Raw genomic sequence first — 22107 nt, 5'->3', positions numbered from 1 at the left:
CAAGTTTTTTTGCCAATTAGCTTTTCGTGTGCATGCTCTTAATCCCCATAGCACTAAGAGAGGACCTTACTGATTCCCATATTACTAATTTCTGTATCAAACATTATTATTTTGTATCTATGTGCTAGCTCTGTCAAATATAATCAACCTGCCTATGTTCCATTTTGCTATTTGTACTTGGATAGAAAAGCTAAAATCTGTATAGTGCTTTGTGTGTAATACCAAGTTGTTCCTGTTATTTACAAACTGCTGTTCTTATACACTGATCCACAACACCTTACATTACACATTTGAAATTAATTAAAATACATCTAAGCACAGTGCTTCAACACAGATTTATCCTATGATTATACGTGAGACATTAGTTTGTTTTTATGCTTTTGTTTCCGACAGTGCTTCAAGCTTGTTTATTAACTCGATTTGTTGTTATTCTGTTTAACAGGAGACTGCAGCAGAAGCAGAGAAGACGGATGCTACACCAATCCAAGAGTAGCTAGCTTTAATTAACTTGGCAGAGCGTTTTATTTTTCAATCGCAATATTTGTGATTGTGTGGAATATTGTATGGTTATGTACGTGAAGTTTTAAGTTCCTGGGCATGCAATATTTGTAGGTTAAACTGGTTGTTGTGATGTGAACGAGTGTATGGAGTTTCACATGTTCTGTTCTGTACAGAATATATTGTAATAAACCTATTTTGGTTGTTATTTGAAGATTTTCATATTCTTTTCTTCTTTCTGTTTGATATATACTGCTTAAAAAGCGATGTGGATCCACTGCCAGGAAAAATCTGACAATTGGGACCCATCTAAAAACTTGACCACAAAAAACCCTCGAAAATAAAAATGAAATGGGCCGCAAAAGGCCATGCCTAGAAAATAAAAAGGCCAAATTGTTAGGCCAGGCCCATGTAGCTAGAGAAAATTAATAGAGAAAATATACAGTAAAAAGGCCAAATTGTTGGGCTAGGCCCATGTAGAAAACCGAATTGGACCGCGCTGAATCTTGTGCCACATCAGCTTGCCACGCTGGATGCCTACGTGGCTTGGGGAGGTTGCTAGTGACCAAAATGCCACAGTAGGAATATTTTGGTCGTAAACGTCTTCGACCATTCCAGAAGAAAGGTCGCTATTGTCAGTTTATGACGGACAGCTTTTGACCTTCTGTTTTTGTCACAAAAAGGTCGCAAATGGAAATTTGTGACCTTTCAGTGACCAATAGTGGTGGTCACAAGTTGACATATTTCTTGTAGTGAGAGGATGACATCAAGCTAGAATCACGAATCTTTGAGAGAAACGGATAAGATTTGGAGGAAAACTCTTCTTTGATCTTCAAAATCCGATAATGACGACGAAGAACACCACCATGAATTGTTGAGATACTCCAGGAGGATGAAAAGCGAAGGGGGTTGAGCCAACGATGAAAATATTCTGAAAGCGATCTTGGAGAAGGAATATGACTGATGATAATTCATTCTTACGTCAAACTTGGATACACCTTCAAAAAATTACTTGAAAGGGAAATTACTTGAAAGGGAAATTGCACCGGTTGAATTAAATGACTTGAATGAGATAACAACCTTGAAATATCTTGAACGGATTGAGAATGGAAACACAAGTCTTCCGAGATATCTTCAGCACTCCAGAACAAATGAAAAGCGAGAGGTGAACGATTAAGAGGTGCACCGGTATGAAAAAGCATTTGACATGAGGAAAAGAATCTGATCAACACTGAAAGCTTGAATTGGATCCACCGGAGAAGAAACAACAATGAAGGATGATGAACTTAAAATTGTTGAGCATCTTCTTGGGAAATCACCGGATAAGAACATTGACAGGAAAAGAATGGAGAAACTTCACATGAATAAATGGATACTTGATTAACATATATGAGTCCTTGAAGAAAAAGGGTGGGAGGGCGAGAAAACAAAGGCAACTTGGGGACGGATGAAACGAACAACGTAGAGAAAACTTAGAATTGATCTTGCGGATGTTGAAAATGATCGGATCCACTTGAAGAGAAGCACACCGGTTGAAAAAGAATTGACATGACAATCTCGATGGTCAAGAAGGATTAGCACTCCCATAGAAATATGAGAACACTGCTTGAAAGGTATGGAATCAACACTTGACATTGAAGCAACTCAAATACCACTACTCAAAACAAAACAAAGGATTTGGCTTGCAGAATAAGCCGGAACAAACATAAGATAGAGATTTCATTCGAAGTTTTCATGGTGGGGCCCACACGGGCTCGAGTGTACAGCACCATCATGTACAAGGCAGTGCACATGACATACGAAGTGTCCCCGAACCAGCATAGCCAAGGGTTCTTTAAGACACAACGAGACCACTGTAAAAATGACCGTGGAAAGGCGGACCACTAGACGTCGAACCCCAATCTCATATCATGCATCTGTCGAAAAGATATTCTAGGAGCTACTTGAATTCCCACCTATAAAACTCCCGAAACTTTCTGGTTATGCAATCTGGTGTTGGGGATACAGGGGAAGCAATATATCTCACCCAAACTAACAATACCTACATCCAAGATGTATCCATCCATCAACACATAACCAAGAAAACTCCGGAAATCGTGTACCTCAACCTTCGAAAAGCATCCGTTATACGAGTTATGGCAATACTCCCGAACTCCCCAGTACTGGGTGACGTCGAGGTTATCTCACCAACAACTGCATAAAAGAGATTTTCGATGTCGGCAAAACTCAGGTATTCCAGAACTACAACGATAAAATTGTGACGACAACACCTCAGAGCTCGACTCCCCGGGTCAAAGCCACATAAATAGACAGGAGGCACCAAGAACAATGTTCCCGTCACAAAACCATCGGAACGATTCCAAGATACCCGCGTGATCCTAAAAAAATTTACTGAAATTTGAGGAGAGGAAAGACAAAACATCTACGTCAGGAGTCCTCACCAGAGCGACGAAGGGGCTGAGGAGTAAAAGAATCCTACTCTCCGATATATATAATCCTAAGACTCAAAATAGTTTTCTTCTAGACTCAACAACGGCCAACAAACAAGGGGGCTCCTAGGGTCGGTCGAGGCTCTGATACCAACTTGTCACGCCCAATATGCGACCCTATCCAAAAGGAACTCGAAGGTCCCACCAAGGATAGACCCGCATATTGAAACGCTTTTGCAAGGTGGATATCATTACATCAACATTACATAATAGATGGGGATACATACATAAGGCATACAATGCCACATGAATACAACATCACAATACATAAGAGCAACATCCGACTACGGATGATCACAAACAGAAACTCAAACGACATCCACCCTGCTAGCCCAGGCTGCCGACCTGGAACCTATCCCTGATCGAAGAAGCAGAAGAAGAACTCAACGCAAGCAAGCATCATTCTCGTGTCATGATCATCGCACAACCTGTACCTGCAACTGTTGTTGTAGTAATCTATGAGCCACGAGGACTCAGCAATCCCATTACCATGGGTATCAAGACTAGCAAAGCTTAAAGGGAAAGGAAGGGGTAAAGTGGTGAGGCTGCAGCAGCGACTAAGCATATATGGTGGCTAACATACGCAAATAAGAGCGAGAAGAGAGCAAAAGGAACGGTCGTGAAGCTAGCAATGATCAAGAAGTGATCCTGAACTCCTACTTACGTCAAACATAACCCAGAAACCGTGTTCACTTCCCGGACTCCGCCGAAAAGAGACCATCACGGCTACACACGCGGTTGATGCATTTTAATTCGGATCTGGTGTCAAGTTATCTACAACCGGATATTAACAAATTCCCATCTGCCTATAACCGCAGGCACAACTTTCGAAAGATTATACCCTGCAGGGGTGTCCCAACTTAGCCCATGACAAGCTCTCGCGATCAACGAAGGAATTGACCTTCTCCCAGGAAGACCCGATCAGACTCGGAATCCCGGTTTACAAGACATTTCGACAATGGTAAAACAAGACCAGCAAGACCGCCCGATGCGCCGACAATCCCGATAGGAACTGCACATATCTCGTTCTCAGGGCAACACCGGATGAGCAATCCGTACAACTAAAACCAGACCTCAAGTTTCCCTGAGGGGGCGCTACAAAGGGCTCTAGTTCGGACCAACACTTAGACAAGAACTGGCCCGGGGGGGCTATAATAAAGATGACCCTCGAGAGAGCGACTCCCAAGGGAAAAGTAGGTGGTGGTGAGGCAAATGGTAAAACCAATGTTGGGCCTTGCTGGAGGAGTTTTATTCAAAGAGAACTGTCAAGGGGGTCCCATAAATCACCCGACCGCGTAAGGAACGCAAAATCCAGGAACATAACACCGGTATGACGGAAACTAGGGCGGCAAGAGTGGAACAAAACACCAGGCATAAGGCCGAGCCTTCCACCCTTTACCAAATATATAGATGCATTAATAATATAAGAGATATTGTGATATCCCAACCAAAATCCTGTCCACCATGGAGCAATCTTCAACTTCACCTGCAACTAGCAACGCTATAAGAGGGCTGAGCAAAGCGATAACATAGCCAAACAACGGTTTGCATAGGACAGGTTTCAAAGGTTAGAGGTTCATGGCAATATGGGATGGCTTGATAGACGGGTGATAGGTAGCGCAGCAAAGCGATAGAACGAAGCAACTAGCATGGCAATGATAGTAGTGAGATCCAGGGTAGCGGTCATCTTGCCTGAAATCCCGCTAGGAAGAAGAACGAGTCCATGAAGAAGACAAACGGACGTAGTCGAACGAATCCTCACAATCGCAACATTACCGGAACTAAGAAGCAACACCGGAAAGAAACAAACAACATGGTAAACACACAAGCATAAACATGGCATGATGCACAAACAAATATGATGCATGTCCGGTTTAATGAGGCATGGCATGGCAAAGTGCACAAACAATACTACAAATTAAGTGGAGCTCAATATGCAACGAGTTTGTAACGCCCTCGATGCGGCTATATCTCCCACGTGTCGAAGCACGACTTAGAGGCATAACCGCATTGAAAGCAATGTCGCAAGTGAGGTAATCTTCACACAACCCATGTAATACATAAGGGAAAGAGATACATAGTTGGCTTACAATCGCCACTTCACACAATTACATGAATAAAGCATTACATCATCCAGATACAATCAAGGTCCGACTACGGAACCAAAATAAAAGAAGAACCCCAAATGCGACAAAGGTCCCCGATCGACCCCAACTGGGCTCCAATACTGATCAACTAAAACGAAACAACACAAAGGGCAAGATCTTCTTCGAGCTCCTCCTGAGCTTGGTTGCGTCATCTGCACAGACTCATCGGCACCTGCAAGCTGGTTTTGGAAGTATCTGTGAGCCACGGGGACTCAGCAATCTCGCACCCGCGAGATCAAGACTATTTAAGCTTATAGGAAGGATGGAGTAATGAGGTGGAGCTGCAGCAAGCGACTAGCATATATGGTGGCTAACATACGCAAATGAGAGCGAGAAGAGAAGGCAAAGCACGATCGATAAGAGTATGATCAAGAAGTGATCCTATAGCAACCTACGTCAAGCATAACTCCAACACCGTGTTCACTTCCCGGACTCCGCCGGAAAGAGACCATCACGGTTACACACACGGTTGATGTATTTTAATTAAGGTCAACTTCGGGTTTTCTACAACCGGACGTTAACAAATTCCCATCTGCCCATAACCGCGGGCACGGCTTTCGAAAGTTCAAATCCCTGCAGGGGTGTCCCAACTTAGCCCATGACAAGCTCTCACGGTCAACGAAGGAATAGACCTCCACTCGGGACACTCCGATCAGACTCGGTATCCCGGTACAACAAGACATTTCGACAGGGTAAAACTAAACCAGCAACACCGCCCGAATGTGCCGACAAATCCCGATAGGAGCTGCACATATCTCTTTCTCAGGGCACACTCAGATAGGTCAAGCTACGAGTAAAACCAACCCTCAAGTTTCCCCGAGGTGGCCCCGCAGGCTGCCCAGTTCGGACCAACACTCAGAGGAGCACTGGCCCGGGGGGGGTAAAATAATGATGACCCTCAGGAGCGCGACTCCCAAGGGAAAAGAAAAGGCTAGGTGGCAAATGGTAAAACCAATGTTGGGCATTGCTAGAAGAGCTTTACTTAAGGCGAACTGTCAAGGGGTTCCCATAATAGCCCAACCGTGTAAGGAACGCAAAATCCGGGAACATAACACCGATATGACGGAAACTAGGGCGGCAAGAGTGGAACAAAACACCAGGCATAAGGCCGAGCCTTCCACCCTTTACCAAGTATATAGATGCATTAATTATGTAAGATATATTGTGATATCCCAACAAGTAATCATGTTCCAACAAGGAACAACATCTCCATGTTCCAACAAGGAACAAACTTCGATCTTCACCTGCAACTAACAACGCTATAAGAGGGGCTGAGCAAAGCGGTAACATAGCCAATCAACGGTTTGCTAGGACATGGTGGGTTAGAGGTTGAACATGGCAATTTGGGTGGCTGACAAGCAAGTGGTAGGCATCGTAGCATTGGCATGGCAAAAGAGCGAGCAAACTAGCATAGCAAAGATAGTAGTGATTTCGAGGGTATGATCATCTTGCCTGAAATCCCGCAAGGAAGAAGAACGAATCCAAGAAGAAGACAAACGGCCGTAGACGAACGAATCCTCACAACTCCGGAACGAAACCAAAGCTAACGTGAGAAGCAACCCGGAAAGGAACAAACAACATAGTAAACACACAAGCATAAACAAGTCATGATGCACAAACAAGTATGATGCATGTCCGGTTTAATGAGGCATGGCAAGGCAAAATGCAACAAACTATCTTACAAATTAAGTGGAGCTCAATATGCAACGGAGTTGCATATTGACGAAACACCACATCAAGTTATTTAGTTTGATCTCGTTTATGTACTCAACAATATTAAATGTTGGTTAACATGGCAAGAGGGTGAAGCAAAGTAAAACTACCTATCTAGTCAAGTTTAAATGAGGCCGGAAGCAACGAACAACAATTCCGGAAACTCCCCATATGCATATTTTAGATTTGGTACTGTTCTGCCCTAAACACAATTTTAGAGTTGTTTAATATGCAAATAAAGGTCACCATGATAAACTAGGCAAAATTCTACCCCATTTACATATAAAGTTTATTAAAATTGGAGTTACGGTTATTTAGTTATGAAATAAAGCATTTTAGCATGGCATAGGAGCAAAATTAAACAAATAGCATTTTTATCATCTCAAACATAGATGAAAGTTGGATATTATTAATCTACACAAAATTCTGAGCAAGTTTCATATACAAAGTTTTTACAAAGGATGCACCGTTGATTAGTTATTAAATGCATGAAGCTAGGGGGTTATTCTGCAAAACTGCAATCTCTGGAATATTAGACAAAATCGCAGGACGACAAAAAAAACATGATCGGGCTGAAACTGGGCAAGCCCAACAGAGAAAAAAATAGAGGAGGGGGCGCTGGGGGTCGGCTCACCCCTGGGCTGCGGCCCGTGAAGGAGGAGGAGGCAGGCTGGTGCGAGATGGGCCACCGGAGCTGGCTGGCGCGGTGCGGAGGAGGTGGCCCGGCTGGGCCTGGCGCTGCGGTTGCGGGCCTGGCAGGCAGATCGAAGCGGAGGCAGGGCGATCGGGCACGCAGCAGAAGCGCGGTCAACGTTCAGGACTGAACCGGGCGAGCGCTGCTGCTCTCGTTTCTGAAGAACAGAAACAGCAGCACAGGAGGCCGGCGATGAGGGCTTGGGGACGAGTTCACTCCGGCGAGGGACTCGGTGCAGGGAGGCGGAGCTTGACGGATCCGGCCACGGGGCATCGGTTCCCGGCGACCGCGAGGCGAACGGGAGCTCGAGGAGGCATCCATGGCAGCAGACGAACTCTGTAGGCAAACAGAGGGAGGGAGTCGGGTGAGAGAGAGGGGAAGTAGAGGAGCAGAAAGAGGGGCAGGGCTGTCGAGCATGGGCCTGGGGCTGGTGGTCGACGGCAACGCAGCTGGTCGCGAGGACGGGCGCGGGGCGCTGCTGGCCCGGTGGTGCTCCGACGGAGGTGGAGGCGGCCGGGTCCTGGATGCAGGTAGTTGGGGACGAGGTCGAGCGCAGGAGGGAGAACGGGGCTCCGGTCGAGCACTCGTCGTCCTCCCTGCTCGAACGTAGTAGAGGAGGCAAGCAGGGCATTGGGGCTCGGGCGCTGCGGGATGAAGGACGACGGCGAGCTGAACCAGGCGCGCGACGGTGTTCTCCGGCGAGGGCATGGCCAGGATCCGGCGGACCCTGATGCGGGCGAGGCTGGGGAACGACGAGGCCGGATGGATCCATGGGTGGATCGGGCAGGGAGGCGGCTGCGCTCGGCGGAGTCGAGCAGGAGCACGGGCTTGAGGATGCACGCCTCCATGGGTGCTTGCGCGGCTGCGGGGACTAGGAGGCGTCGGGGTGCGGTGGTTGGTTGGGTGGCGCTGAAATTGAGGACGATGGTCGGAGGCAGGATGGGATGGATGGATTGGGGCGCTGCAAGGTTGGTGGATCTGGATCGAGGGGGGATCCCGAGGGGAGCGACCAAGCGGTGGCGGCGGGAGGATGGGGATGGGACAGCCGGCCTAGGGTTAGGCTGAATATATAGCGAGTGGGTAGGCTTAGGGGCATCTGGTCCCTTCGATTAAAATCGGACGGTCGCGCATAAAATGGTTAGGGAGCCCAAATAACAAAACGGAGACGTTTTGTAGACGTTTGGGGATGATCCGGACACAACAGTGGCGACAGTCCGGGTCGGGTTCGGGAAAACTTTCGGACGCGCGCGAGGAGGGCGGCGGGCTGACGAGAGAGGTTAGGTTGGACCTGGCGGTAGGTAGTGAGCTGTGCAGACGGTCTCGAGCTGAGAGAAGAGAAGAGAGGGAGGCCCGGCGACTGTTTCCGGAGACCGAAAACGTCCGACGTTAGACCAGCTACTATTGCCGCTATATTAATCCGTTGGGACGTCAAACGGACTCCGAATGCGATGAAACTTGGCAGGCGGTCTACTGACAACAAAACGACACCGCATGCCAACTTCCAACCCATTCCGAGAACATTTTCCGGCCACTAATAAAATAATATTTCGGACGTGCCGCGGGCGCGTGCAAGTGTGGTTGGGCTCAGAACGGACAACGGAAGGAACGAGGAGACCGGGATGGATGCAAGTTTTGAAAACATGATGATGCAATGCACATGATGACATGATGAAATGCAACACGCAAGCCAATGACATGGCAACGACGGCGACTAACTGAACGACACCTGGCACATCGGTCTCGGGGCGTTACAACACTCCACCACTATGAGAGGATCTCGTCCCGAGATCTAGAATGACACCGGAGGGAAAACAGAAGAGAAAGAGAAGAGGTAAAACTAAGTTGCTTCTTCGACCAATGAGTGAAACCAAAGAACCTTGAGAGGTTGAAAAGTTGAAAGAAAGAACACAACGGAGATAAACACAATTGAGAGCACTGCGGTAGAAAAGAGAAACAAGGAACACCATGTTAACCTTGGAGGTTGCAAGGCTATGAATGACGAGTACAATGGACAAGAAGGAATTGGAACCACTCTGGTTAAAACAAGATGAGAGGGGAAGAATTTGGGCAGCACTCCGGTTGAAGATGGAAGGAACTGAACATGATCTTGGCAACCAAGATGATGGGTTGAAGAGAGCAACATCACAAAGCCTCCGGAACAAAAGTAAGAATGGTATGGGATGAACGACGAGAAAACAAGATCTTGAGGGAGCACGCTTACAACAAGTGTTAGAATGGAGTTGTTGGAAAACCAACAACGAAAAGAATAAGCTTGTTATGGTCTTATGGAATACATCTCAAATAATGAGGTGACAAGCTGCCACTTACGAAAAAACAAGATTGGATTGATATGAACAAGAAGACGAGAAACTTATTTCACCGGGAGGATAAATGAAGAAACTTGGATCATTTATAAGCACCATAATAACAACCATCCTTAGGGAAGGCTTAAGGTGAAATCTATACCAAGATAACTCCAATGAAGAGATTGACGGTTGAAAAGATCTCTTGAACAAAGAGAAAAAGATGGATTTAAATATGTCACTCTTGAAAAACTTGTGACTCACGAAGCAACGAAGGGGAATTATCAAGAAGGACATAATACCACCTCCAAAGATACGGTAGAAAGAAATTGCACTCCGGATAGCAAGATGAAGAATGCTTGAGTTTCTTAGAAAAGAATCTCGATGAACACTTCGAGAAGAAATATAAATCCTTGATGAACCATCATGTAGAACCTCCATGAAGAACTCCGGTAAACAAAAGGAATGAAAAGAAAGAGAAATTGAAAACACAAGGTGAGTCCTTGCAATGATTCAGATGGACCTCCGTGATAATTAGAGCTTGGAACTCCGGGAAAAAGAGAAGATGAAACAAATGAAACCGAGAATTTTAAGGCCTCCGGAATAAAGAATTAAATACTTGGATGAAACAAGAATAAGAATTATGTTATGCTTATCCTTCACCATTTAAATTGATGACAATCAACGGATTTGGCATACTACTTATTCTCATAGAAAGGATTAGAAGAGATATAGCGTAAACTTGAGAAGGTCTTCAACGAACCACCGGTAGGATTGGAACAACAAATGAATTGATATGATGAACAAGGAAGAGAGATCTTGAAAGAACCACCGTAAGAATTAAAAATGATCGAAGTAGGGGTGCATCACCGGTAAGAATTAGCAAATGAACGAAGGTGCTTGAGACAAACTAGATACATGAGAACAAAGAGATCAAGAACTGATTAGAGGATATTCGATAGATGCACCGGCAAGATAGGAGAATGATAACTGACGGCTGAGAATGAATAAACCTGAATTGATGGACTCCGGATGACAAACTGAGAAGACTCTTGAATATCTCCTGATGGGTGAAAAAGATTCTCACAATCGAAAACAATTATGAGAGGATGGCAACAAGCTAGCACCATGAATCTTTAAGAGAATAGAGCAAGATTAAAGAGAAACTCTTCTTCGGTCTTCAAATGATGAGAATGACAACGAGAAACACCACCAAGAATTATTGAGGCACACCGGAAGAATCAAAAGCGAAGAGGTTGAGCCAACTATGAAAAGAATTTGAAAGATCTTGGAGAAAAGCATTTGACTAATGATAACTCATTCTTACGTCAAACTTGGAGAAGAATTTAGGATAGCTCTGGGAAAATAGAAGAGTCAGGTAAGATCCTAGGAAAAGACCTGTGGGTTAGGGCCCACTAAAAGGATACACCGTTGAACGATTGATTGAAATAGATATTGCACCGGTAGAATTAAATGACTTGAATGAGATAATAATCTCCAAAGAGCTTGAACGAATGCAGAGTGGAAACACGAATCTTCGAGATATCTTGAGCGCTCCGGAACAATTTAATAGCGAGAGATGGATGATTAAGAGGTGCACGGGCATAAGAAAAGCATTGGAAAAAAAAGAAAAGGAGTATGCTTAATACCAAAGCTTGAATTAAATCCACCGGAGAAGAAAAGAACGAGGAATGACGAACTTGAAGCTCCATTAGAATCTTCATGAGAATCACCGGATAAGAACATTGACGGAAAAGAATGGAGAAACTTCCCATCAATAAAATGGATACTTGAAGAAGAAATCTTAGTCCTTGAAGAAAAAGGGTGGGTGGGCGGGAAAAACAAAGGCAACTTGGGGACGGATGAAACAAACACCGTTGAGAGAACTGAGAGGTGATCTTGCGAATGTTGAAATGATCGGATCCACTTGAAGAGAAAGACGCTGGTTGAAAAGGATTGACATGACAATCTCAATTGTCGAGAAGGATTGGTATTCACATCGGAGTATGACAACACCATTTCGGAAAGGTATGGAATCAACACTTGACATTGAAGCAACTCGAATACCACAACTCAAAACAAAAACAAAGGACTGGCTTGCAGAATAAGCCGGAACAAACATATGATAGAGATTTCGTCCGAAGTTTTCGTGGTGGGGCCTACACGGTCTCGAGTGTACAGCACCATCATGTACAAGGCAGTGCACATGACATACGAAGTGTCCCCGAGTCGGCATAGCCAAGGACTCTTTAAGACACAACGAGACCACTGTAAAAACAACCGTGAATAGGCGGACCACTAGACGTCGAACCCCAATTTCATATCATACATCCGTCAGAAAGATATCCTAAGAGCTACTTGAATTCCCACCTATGAAACTCCCGAAATTTTCAGGTTATGCAATCAGGTGTTGGGGATACAGGGGAAGCATAATATCTCACCCAAACTAGCAAATCCTACATCCAGCTGTATCCATCCTTCAACACATAACCAAGAAACCTTCGGAAACCATCTACCTCAACCTTCAAAAAGCATCCGTTATACAAGTCATGGCAATACTCCCGTACTCACCTCAGTACTGGGTTATCGGGGTTATCTCACCAACGAACTGCATAAAAGAGATTTTCGATGTCGGCGTACTAAACTCAGGTATTCCAGAACTGCAACGATAAAATTATGACGACAACACCTCAGAGCTCAACTCCCCGGGACACTTCCACTAAACCCCTGACAGGAGGCACCAAGACAATGTTCTCATCATAAAACCATCGAAACGATTCCAAGATACCCGCGTGATCCTAAAAAAAAATTTAGTGAAATTTGAGAAGAGAAGAGTCAAAACTCTACGTCAGGATGCCTTACCAGAGCGACGAGGAGACTGGGAAGTAAAAAGAATTCCTAAACTCTCCGATATATAATTCCTAAATGACTCAAAACATTTTTCTAGACACAACTCGGCTGCTAAAAACGATCAAGCAATGGGGCTCCTAAGGTCGGGGAAGGCTCTGATTACCAACTTGTAACGCCCTCGATGCGGCTATATCTCCCACGTGTCAAAGCATGACTTAGAGGCATAACCGCATTGAAAGCAATGTCGCAAGTGAGGTAATCTTCACACAACCCATGTAATACATAAGGGAAAGAGATACATAGTTGGCTTACAATCGCCACTTCACACAATTACATGAATAAAGCATTACATCATCCAGATACAATCAAGGTCCGACTACGGAACCAAAATAAAAGAAGAACCCCAAATGCGACAAAGGTCCCCGATCGACCCCAACTGGGCTCCAATACTGATCAACTAAAATGAAACAACACAAAGGGCAAGATCTTCTTCGAGCTCCTCCTGAGCTTGGTTGCGTCATCTGCACAGACTCATCGGCACCTGCAAGCTGGTTTTGGAAGTAACTGTGAGCCACGGGGACTCAGCAATCTCGCACCCGCGAGATCAAGACTATTTAAGCTTATAGGAAGGATGGAGTAATGAGGTGGAGCTGCAGCAAGCGACTAGCATATATGGTGGCTAACATACGCAAATGAGAGCGAGAAGAGAAGGCAAAGCACGATCGATAAGAGTATGATCAAGAAGTGATCCTATAGCAACCTACGTCAAGCATAACTCCAACACCGTGTTCACTTCCCGGACTCCGCCGGAAAGAGACCATCACGGTTACACACACGGTTGATGTATTTTAATTAAGGTCAACTTCGGGTTTTCTACAACCGGACGTTAACAAATTCCCATCTGCCCATAACCGCGGGCACGGCTTTCGAAAGTTCAAATCCCTGCAGGGGTGTCCCAACTTAGCCCATGACAAGCTCTCACGGTCAACGAAGGAATAGACCTCCACTCGGGACACTCCGATCAGACTCGGTATCCCGGTACAACAAGACATTTCGACAGGGTAAAACTAAACCAGCAACACCGCCCGAATGTGCCGACAAATCCCGATAGGAGCTGCACATATCTCTTTCTCAGGGCACACTCAGATAGGTCAAGCTACGAGTAAAACCAACCCTCAAGTTTCCCCGAGGTGGCCCCGCAGGCTGCCCAGTTCGGACCAACACTCAGAGGAGCACTGGCCCGGGGGGGGGGTAAAATAATGATGACCCTCAGGAGCGCGACTCCCAAGGGAAAAGAAAAGGCTAGGTGGCAAATGGTAAAACCAATGTTGGGCATTGCTAGAAGAGCTTTACTTAAGGCGAACTGTCAAGGGGTTCCCATAATAGCCCAACCGTGTAAGGAACGCAAAATCCGGGAACATAACACCAATATGACGGAAACTAGGGCGGCAAGAGTGGAACAAAACACCAGGCATAAGGTCGAGCCTTCCACCCTTTACCAAGTATATAGATGCATTAATTATGTAAGATATATTGTGATATCCCAACAAGTAATCATGTTCCAACAAGGAACAACATCTCCATGTTCCAACAAGGAACAAAATTCGATCTTCACCTGCAACTAACAACGCTATAAGAGGGGCTGAGCAAAGCGGTAACATAGCCAATCAACGGTTTGCTAGGACATGGTGGGTTAGAGGTTGAACATGGCAATTTGGGTGGCTGACAAGCAAGTGGTAGGCATCGTAGCATTGGCATGGCAAAAGAGCGAGCAAACTAGCATAGCAAAGATAGTAGTGATTTCGAGGGTATGATCATCTTGCCTGAAATCCCGCAAGGAAGAAGAACGAATCCAAGAAGAAGACAAACGGCCGTAGACGAACGAATCCTCACAACTCCGGAACGAAACCAAAGCTAACGTGAGAAGCAACCCGGAAAGGAACAAACAACATAGTAAACACACAAGCATAAACAAGTCATGATGCACAAACAAGTATGATGCATGTCCGGTTTAATGAGGCATGGCAAGGCAAAATGCAACAAACTATCTTACAAATTAAGTGGAGCTCAATATGCAACGGAGTTGCATATTGACGAAACACCACATCAAGTTATTTAGTTTGATCTCGTTTATGTACTCAACAATATTAAATGTTGGTTAACATGGCAAAAGGGTGAAGCAAAGTAAAACTACCTATCTAGTCAAGTTTAAATGAGGCCGGAAGCAACGAACAACAATTCCGGAAACTCCCCATATGCATATTTTAGATTTGGTACTGTTCTGCCCTAAACACAATTTTAGAGTTGTTTAATATGCAAATAAAGGTCACCATGATAAACTAGGCAAAATTCTACCCCATTTACATATAAAGTTTATTAAAATTGGAGTTACGGTTATTTAGTTATGAAATAAAGCATTTTAGCATGGCATAGGAGCAAAATTAAACAAATAGCATTTTTATCATCTCAAACATAGATGAAAGTTGGATATTGTTAATCTACACAAAATTCTGAGCAAGTTTCATATACAAAGTTTTTACAAAGGATGCACCGTTGATTAGTTATTAAATGCATGAAGCTAGGGGGTTATTCTGCAAAACTGCAATCTCTGGAATATTAGACAAAATCGCAGGACGACAAAAAAAACATGATCGGGCTGAAACTGGGCAAGCCCAACAGAGAAAAAAAATAGAGGAGGGGGCGCTGGGGGTCGGCTCACCCCTGGGCTGCGGCCCGTGAAGGAGGAGGAGGCAGGCTGGTGGGAGATGGGCCACCGGAGCTGGCTGGCGCGGTGCGGAGGAGGTGGCTCGTCTGGGCCTGGCGCTGCGGTTGCGGGCCTGGCAGGCAGATCGAAGCGGAGGCAGGGCGATCGGGCACGCAGCAGAAGCGCGGTCAACGTTCAGGACTGAACCGGGCGAGCGCTGCTGCTCTCGTTTCTGAAGAATAGAAACAGCAGCACGGGAGGCCGGCGATGAGGGCTTGGGGACGAGTTCACTCCGGCGAGGGACTCGGTGCAGGGAGGCGGAGCTTGACGGATCCGGCCACGGGGCATCGGTTCCCGGCGACCGCGAGGCGAACGGGAGCTCGAGGAGGCATCCATGGCAGCAGACGAACTCTGTAGGCAAACAGAGGGAGGGAGTCGGGTGAGAGAGAGGGGAAGTAGAGGAGCAGAAAGAGGGGCAGGGCTGTCGAGCATGGGCCTGGGGCTGGTGGTCGACGGCAACGCAGCTGGTCGCGAGGACGGGCGCGGGGCGCTGCTGGCCCGGTGGTGCTCCGACGGAGGTGGAGGCGGCCGGGTCCTGGATGCAGGTAGTTGGGGACGAGGTCGAGCGCAGGAGGGAGAACGGGGCTCCGGTCGAGCACTCGTCGTCCTCCCTACTCGAACGTAGTAGAGGAGGCAAGCAGGGCGTTGGGGCTCGGGCGCTGCGGGATGAAGGACGACGGCGAGCTGAACCAGGCGCGCGACGGTGTTCTCCGGCGAGTGCATGGCCAGGATCCGGCGGACCCTGATGCGGGTGAGGCTGGGGAACGACGAGGCCGGATGGATCCATGGGTGGATCGGGCAGGGAGGCGGCTGCGCTCGGCGGAGTCGAGCAGGAGCACGGGCTTGAGGATGCACGCCTCCATGGGTGCTTGCGCGGCTGCGGGGACTAGGAGGCGTCGGGGTGCGGTGGTTGGTTGGGTGGCGCTGAAATTGAGGACGATGGTCGGAGGCAGGATGGGATGGATGGATTGGGGCGCTGCGAGGTTGGTGGATCTGGATCGAGGGGGGATCCCGAGGGGAGCGACCAAGCGGTGGCGGCGGGAGGATGGGGATGGGACAACCGGCCTAGGGTTAGGCTGAATATATAGCGAGTGGGTAGGCTTAGGGGCATCTGGTCCCTTCGATTAAAATCGGACGGTCGCGCATAAAATAGTTAGGGAGCCCAAATAACAAAACGGAGACGTTTTGTAGACGTTTGGGGATGATCCGGACACAACGGTGGCGACAGTCCGGGTCGGGTTCGGGAAAACTTTCGGACGCGCGCGAGGAGGGCGGCGGGCTGACGAGAGAGGTTAGGTTGGACCTGGCGGTAGGTAGTGAGCTGTGCAGACGGTCTCGAGCTGAGAGAAGAGAAGAGAGGGAGGCCCGGCGACTGTTTCCGGAGACCGAAAACGTCCGACGTTAGACCAGCTACTATTGCCGCTATATTAATCCGTTGGGACGTCAAACGGACTCCGAATGCGATGAAACTTGGCAGGCGGTCTACTGACAACAAAACGACACCGCATGCCAACTTCCAACCCATTCCGAGAACATTTTCCGGCCACTAATAAAATAATATTTCGGACGTGCCGCGGGCGCGTGCAAGTGTGGTTGGGCTCAGAACGGACAACGGAAGGAACGAGGAGACCGGGACGGATGCAAGTTTTGAAAACATGATGATGCAATGCACATGATGACATGATGAAATGCAACACGCAAGCCAATGACATGGCAACGACGGCGACTAACTGAACGACACCTGGCACATCGGTCTCGGGGCGTTACAGAGTTGCATATTGAAGAAACACCACATGCAAGTATTTAGTTTAATCTCGGTTATGCTACCAAACAATATTAAATGTTGTTAAACATGGCAAGAGGTGAAGCATAAGAAAACTACCAAACTAGGCAAGTTTAAATGAGGCCGGAAGTAACAAACAACAATTCCGGAAAATCCTCATGTCCATATTTTAGTTTTGGTACTGTTCTGCCCTAAACCCAATTTTAATGTTGTTAAACAGGAAAATAAAGTGCACCATGTTAAACTAGGCATTTTTCCACCCCATTTACATATAAAGAACATTTAATTCCGAGCTACGGTTATTTAGTTATGAAATAAATCATTTTAACATGGCATATTAGCAAATTTAAATAAACAGCAAGTTAAACATTTTTAACATAGATGAAAGTGGCATATTATTAATCTACACAAAATTCTAAGCATTTTACATGTTTAAATCATTTAATTCCGATGCACCATTTGTGAGTTATTAATGCATGAATATAGGAGGGTTTTTCTGCAAATATGTATATCACCGGAATAATAGACAAATCGCAGAACGGAAAAAATCTATTCTGTGCCGAATCTGGCTGGGCCAACAGTGGGGGGGGGGTTGCTCACCACGACACTTGGGCCGGTCGACAGAGGAAGCCAGCGGTGGAAGGAGCTGGGCCAGGCTGGAACTGGGCTGGACGCGGGGACGGGTCGCGAGGCCCACGTGGCCGGCGGGAGGCCGCGGTCAACGAGCGCTCGGGCGAGCTCCGACGAACTGGTGGACGGCGGCGGCGCGAGATGGCACTCCGGCAAGGCTCGGGGCGGCGCGGAGGCGTGGAACAGGCGGATCCGCAGCGGCGGAGGGCAGATCCGGGCATGGGGGTTCCATTCCCGGCGGTTCCCGGCCAGTCCGGGCAAAAACGATGTCGGCGGCGCGAGATCCGGCGGCGAACTCCATGGCTGCGGTGGCTCCTGCAGAGAGAGAGGGAGCTAGTGAGGGAGAGGGAGAGCACGAGGAGGAGGGCGAGGCGACGGGAGGCGGTGACCTGGGTCTGGCGGAGGTCGTCGGCGGCGAGATGGGCGGCGGCGCGGCACGGCGAGACGGCGGCGGCGCGAAGCGGCGGGAGCACAGGGGCGCTCGGGCAATCGGCGGCACGGAGCAGGCACCTCAACCCAGATCCGGCCCGGGGCGGGCCTCGGATGGGCTGGCCGGGCCCTGGGCGGCGCTGGGAGGAGCAGGGAGGCCACGTGGCTCGCTGGGAGTAGGCCACGGGCGCCTGAGGGACGGCGGCTGGCCCGTGGGGCGACGCCAAGTGGGGGGAGCGTGGAGGCCGGTGCCGGAATTCGAGGAGAGGAGGTGGGAGGCGGCCGAAAGATCATTAGGGGCACAGAAATTTAGGAGGAGGGGTAGGTAGCTGCTCAAAATGGAAGGGGAGGTGGTTTATATAGGGCAGGTTCTAGGGTTAGGGGGGTTTAGGGGGGTTTTCGGAGCGTTTCGGAGCCTCGGATCGCCATCGGACGGCTCCGGATCAGAGAGGGACTAGGCTGGGCCTAGGAGGGATTAGTGGGCTGTGTGGGAGAGGTTTTGAGCTGAGGGGAGAGAAGAGAAATGCAGCCCGGCAATGGTTTCGGAGACCGAAACGTCCGACGAATATACCGACTATATCGCGGTTACATATTTAACGGTTGGGCAGTCAAACGGACTCCGAATGCGACGAAACTTGGCAGGCGGTCTGTCTACACTATAATAAGACCGCATGACAAGTTGCAACCCATTCCGAGAACATTTTTATGCCACTTATAAAATAATATTTCTGAGGTGCCGCGGGCGCGTGCGAGTGCGTCTGTGCTCAGAACGGACAACGGAGAGAACCGGCAGAACCCGAACGAATGCAAGTTTTATGAAAACGATGCCGATGCAATGCACATGATGCTATGAGACGAGATGCATAACGAGAACAAAAGCAAAACAAAAGACAAAAACCCAACCACGAAGGAAATATCATATCGCATCTCCGGAAAAAGCAAGAGTCGAAGTTACGAATATGGAAAGTTGCATCCGGGGCGTTACAGGTACCTCCGCGTTCAACACACGTACGGTCAGGGAGACGTCTCCTCCTTCTTGATCCAGCACGAGGGAAGGAGAGGTTGATGAAGATCCAACAGCACGACGGCGTGGTGGTGGATGCAGCAGGGATCCCGGCAGGGCTTTGCCAAGCGTCTGCGAGAGGGAGAGGTGTAGCAAGGGGGAAGGGAGGCGCCAAGTGCATATGTCCGGCTGCCCTCCCTCCCCCCCCCCCTTCTTTATATAGGGCCCCTATGGGGTCCTAGGAGATGGGATCTCCTAGGGGGCAGCCAAGGGGGTGCCTTGCCCCCCAAGGCAAGTGGAGGCGCCCCCCACCCTAGGGTTTCCAACCCTAGGCGCAGGGGGGCCCAAGGGGGGGCGCAGCAGCCCACCAGGGGCTGGTTCCCCTCCCACTTAAGCCCATGGGGCCCTCCGGGATAGGTGGCCCCACCCTGTGGACCCCCGGGACCCTTCCGGTGGTCCCGGTACAATACCCGTGACCCCCCAAAACTTTCCCGATGGCCGAAACTCGATTTCCTATATATAATTCTTTACCTCCGGACCATCCCGAACTCCTCGTGACGTCTGGGATCTCATCCAGGACTCCGAACAACTTTCGGTTTACTGCATACTCATATCTCTACAACCCTAGCGTCCACGAACCTTAAGTGTGTAGACCCTACGGGTTCGGGAGACATGCAGACATGACCGAGACGCCTCTCCGGTCAATAACCAACAGCGAGATCTGGATACCCATGTTGGCTCCCACATGCTCCTCGATGATCTCATCGGATGAACCACGATGTCGAGGATTCAAACAACCCCGTATACAATTCCCTTTGTCAATCGGTACGTTACATGCCCGAGACTCGGTCGTCGGTATCCCAATACCTCGTTTAATCTCGTTACCGGCAAGTCACTTTACTCGTACCGTAATGCATGATCCCGTGACCAGACACTTGGTCACATTGAGCTCATTATGATGATGCATTAACGAGTGGGCCCAGAGATACCTCTCCGTCATACGGAGTGAAAAATCACAGTCTCGATTCGTGCCAACCCAACAGACACTTTCGGAGATACCCGTAGTGCACCTTTATAGTCACCCAGTTACGTTGTGACGTTTGGTACACCCAAAGCACTCCTACGGTATCCGGGAGTTGCACAATCTCGTGGTCTAAGGAAATGATACTTGACATTTGGAAAAGCTCTAGCTAAACGAACTACACGATCTTTGAGCTATGCTTAGGTTTGGGTCTTGTCCATCACATCATTCTCCTAATGATGTGATCCCGTTATCAATGACATCCAATGTCCATAGTCAGGAAACCATGACTATCGGTTGATCAACGAGCTAGTCAACTAGAGGCTCACTAGGGACATGTTCTGGTCTATGTATTCACACGTGTATTACGATTTCCGGATAACACAATTATAGCATGAATAACAGATAATTATCATGAACAAAGAAATATAATAATAACCATTTTATTATTGCCTCTAGGGCATATTTCCAACACTAGGAACATCTCTTTAGTCCTTTTTAGGTACTTCAAAATAGTCTTTACCGCTACCCAGTGACTCTCACCTGGGTTTGCCTGGTATCTACTTGTTAGGCTTATTGCAAAAGCAACATCAGGCCTTGTACATATCATGGCATACATGATGGATCCGATTGCCGAGGCATACAAAATCCTACTCATCCTGCTTCGCTCATCAGATGTCGAAGGACTCTAAGTCTCGCTTAGCTTTATACCATGTGAGAGCGGCAAGAACCCTTTCTTCGCCTCACTCATGTTGAACCGCTTCAACACTTTATCTATATACGTGCTCTGGCTTAAGCCAAGCAGCCTCCTCGATCTATCTCTATAGATCTTAATGCCTAAAATATACACTGCTTCACCAAGGTCTTTCATCGAAAACTTGCTATTCAATGATTCCTTGACCGAGTTTAGCATCAAAACATTCTTCTCGATCAACAATATGTCATCCACATACAAGATCAAAAACACTATCGAGCTCCCACTTAACTTCTTGTATAAACAAGAGTCCTCTTCGCTTTTGATGAAAGCAAGACCAGTGACGACCTCATCAAAACGAACGTTCCAACTCCGAGATGCTTGCTTCAACCCATAAATGGATCTCTTGAGCTTGCAAACCTTACTAGTGCTAGTCGGATGGACAAAACCATCGGGCTGTATCATATACATGTCCTCGGTTAAATTTCAGTGAAGGAAAGCCGTTTTGACATCCATCTGCCATATCTCGTAATCAAAATATGCAGTTATAGCTAGTACGATCCTCACCGATTTCAGCATCGCTACCGGCGAGTAAGTCTCGTTGTAGTCAATTCCTTGAACTTGTCCATAACCTTTAGCAACAAGCCGAGCTTTGTGGATCTGAACATTTCCATCCACATCGGTTTTCTTCTTAAAGACCCATTTGCAACCAATGGTTGTTACGCCAGGCGGCGGATCAACCAAGTCCCAGACTTGATTCTCATCCATGGACTTTATCTCAGATCTCATGGCCTCCAGCCATGCCTTGGAATCTGGGCTCACCATCGCTTCCGCATATGTGGCCGGCTCGTCGCTTTCTAGCAACAATACATCGCGCACTCTGCGCAATCTTTCCGACCTCCATGGTTCCGGTGCCGCTTCCACTACGGGTTCCCTGACTGACTCCGGTATGATCTCATCACCAGCTGAGCCGTCCCTGAGTGGTCCTCGAATTTCTTCGAGTCGAACCGTCCTCCCACTGGCCTCCCGACTGAGAAACTCTTTCTCAAGGAAAACCCTGTTCCGAGCAACAAACACTTTGTTCTCTTC

At 47.8% G+C, this 22107-nt stretch overlaps 1 protein-coding gene across 1 annotated transcript; it reads right to left on the bottom strand.

The window, feature by feature from the left end:
• Positions 1-5254: 5254 nt before the first annotated feature.
• LOC123133691 (flocculation protein FLO11-like) lies at positions 5255-8522 on the bottom strand. The gene is made up of 2 exons (XM_044553120.1): positions 7482-8522; positions 5255-5313 (listed from the first exon to the last, which is right to left on the bottom strand). The coding sequence occupies exons 1-2, from the start codon at positions 8311-8313 to the stop codon at positions 5297-5299; spliced, it is 849 nt and encodes a 282-aa protein (XP_044409055.1). The 5' UTR covers positions 8314-8522; the 3' UTR covers positions 5255-5296.
• Positions 8523-22107: the final 13585 nt, after the last annotated feature.

The sequence above is a fragment of the Triticum aestivum genome, chromosome 6B (genome assembly GCF_018294505.1).
Source record: "Triticum aestivum cultivar Chinese Spring chromosome 6B, IWGSC CS RefSeq v2.1, whole genome shotgun sequence".
Taxonomy (NCBI): Eukaryota; Viridiplantae; Streptophyta; class Magnoliopsida; order Poales; family Poaceae; genus Triticum; species Triticum aestivum.
Note: the sequence above shows the minus strand (reverse complement) of the source record. Positions and strands in the feature narration are given on the sequence as shown.

What these genes read in the sequence shown, in the direction of transcription:
- LOC123133691 (XM_044553120.1), bottom strand. Translation starts at nt 8,313, where the DNA reads ATGGATCCATCCGGCCTCGTCGTTCCCCAGCCTCGCCCGCATCAGGGT.